The sequence below is a fragment of the Sinocyclocheilus grahami genome, unplaced genomic scaffold (assembly GCF_001515645.1).
Source record: "Sinocyclocheilus grahami isolate Dianchi unplaced genomic scaffold, SAMN03320097.WGS_v1.1 scaffold742.1, whole genome shotgun sequence".
NCBI lineage: Eukaryota > Metazoa > Chordata > Actinopteri > Cypriniformes > Cyprinidae > Sinocyclocheilus > Sinocyclocheilus grahami.
This window is the reverse complement of record NW_015505921.1, coordinates 548,917-549,612: the sequence shown is the minus strand read 5'-3', so window position 1 is coordinate 549,612 and position 696 is coordinate 548,917. Positions and strand designations below refer to the sequence as shown.

Genomic DNA, 696 nt, shown 5'->3' with positions numbered 1-696 from the left:
AAGAGAGCTGAACTGGATGATGACATCACTGAATCATCAATGAAATGACTTTAGCTGAAAAAATGACTCTGTCATTGTCTTCTTGCATCATTGACAAACTATTTTCCTGTTTGTCACTGTAAAGCTGCTTTGACAACAACCAGCATTGTATGAAGTGCTATTCAAATAAAGGTGACTTAACTTGATTTGATTTTAAATCTTTGCTGGTTTAAATCACTCTCAGAGTAATTTTGCAGATTTGTTTTGACTAAGAAAACTAAGATCTTCATCACGAACAAATAATCTTCATATAACCTCAGGAGCACTTGCGTGGAATGGAGAGCAGCTGTCGTCGGGTAGCCGGGACCGAGTGATTCTGCAGCGGGACGTGAGGACACCTCCTCCTGTGGAGAGACGCCTCCAGGGCCACAGGCAGGAAGTGTGTGGCCTCAAGTGGTCACCTGACCACCAGCACCTCGCCTCTGGAGGGAACGATAACAAGGTTAGAGCGTCATATAAACAGGATGATCTGATTAGCAGAAAAATTTAACAAGCCCTTTCATGCAAGACTTGACTAAGTTGGCTGAGAACATGGTCCGTTTGTTGCTTTTTTTCGTTTTTCAGTTTTCAAAAAATTATAATGAATAAACAAGAATTGGAAAACAAGGAATGGTTCACCCAAAAATGAAAATGTACTCACCCTCAGGCCATCCAAGA

General features: G+C 41.4%; 1 protein-coding gene across 1 annotated transcript in view; it reads left to right on the top strand.

Moving 5' to 3' along the window:
• The window catches only part of LOC107560766 (fizzy-related protein homolog), a 13,942-nt gene that overhangs the window by 3,017 nt on the left and 10,229 nt on the right, over positions 1 to 696 (top strand). Inside the window, 1 exon segment of the mRNA XM_016245026.1 lies at positions 253 to 481. Within this exon segment, the coding sequence (XP_016100512.1) occupies positions 253 to 481 (229 nt within the window).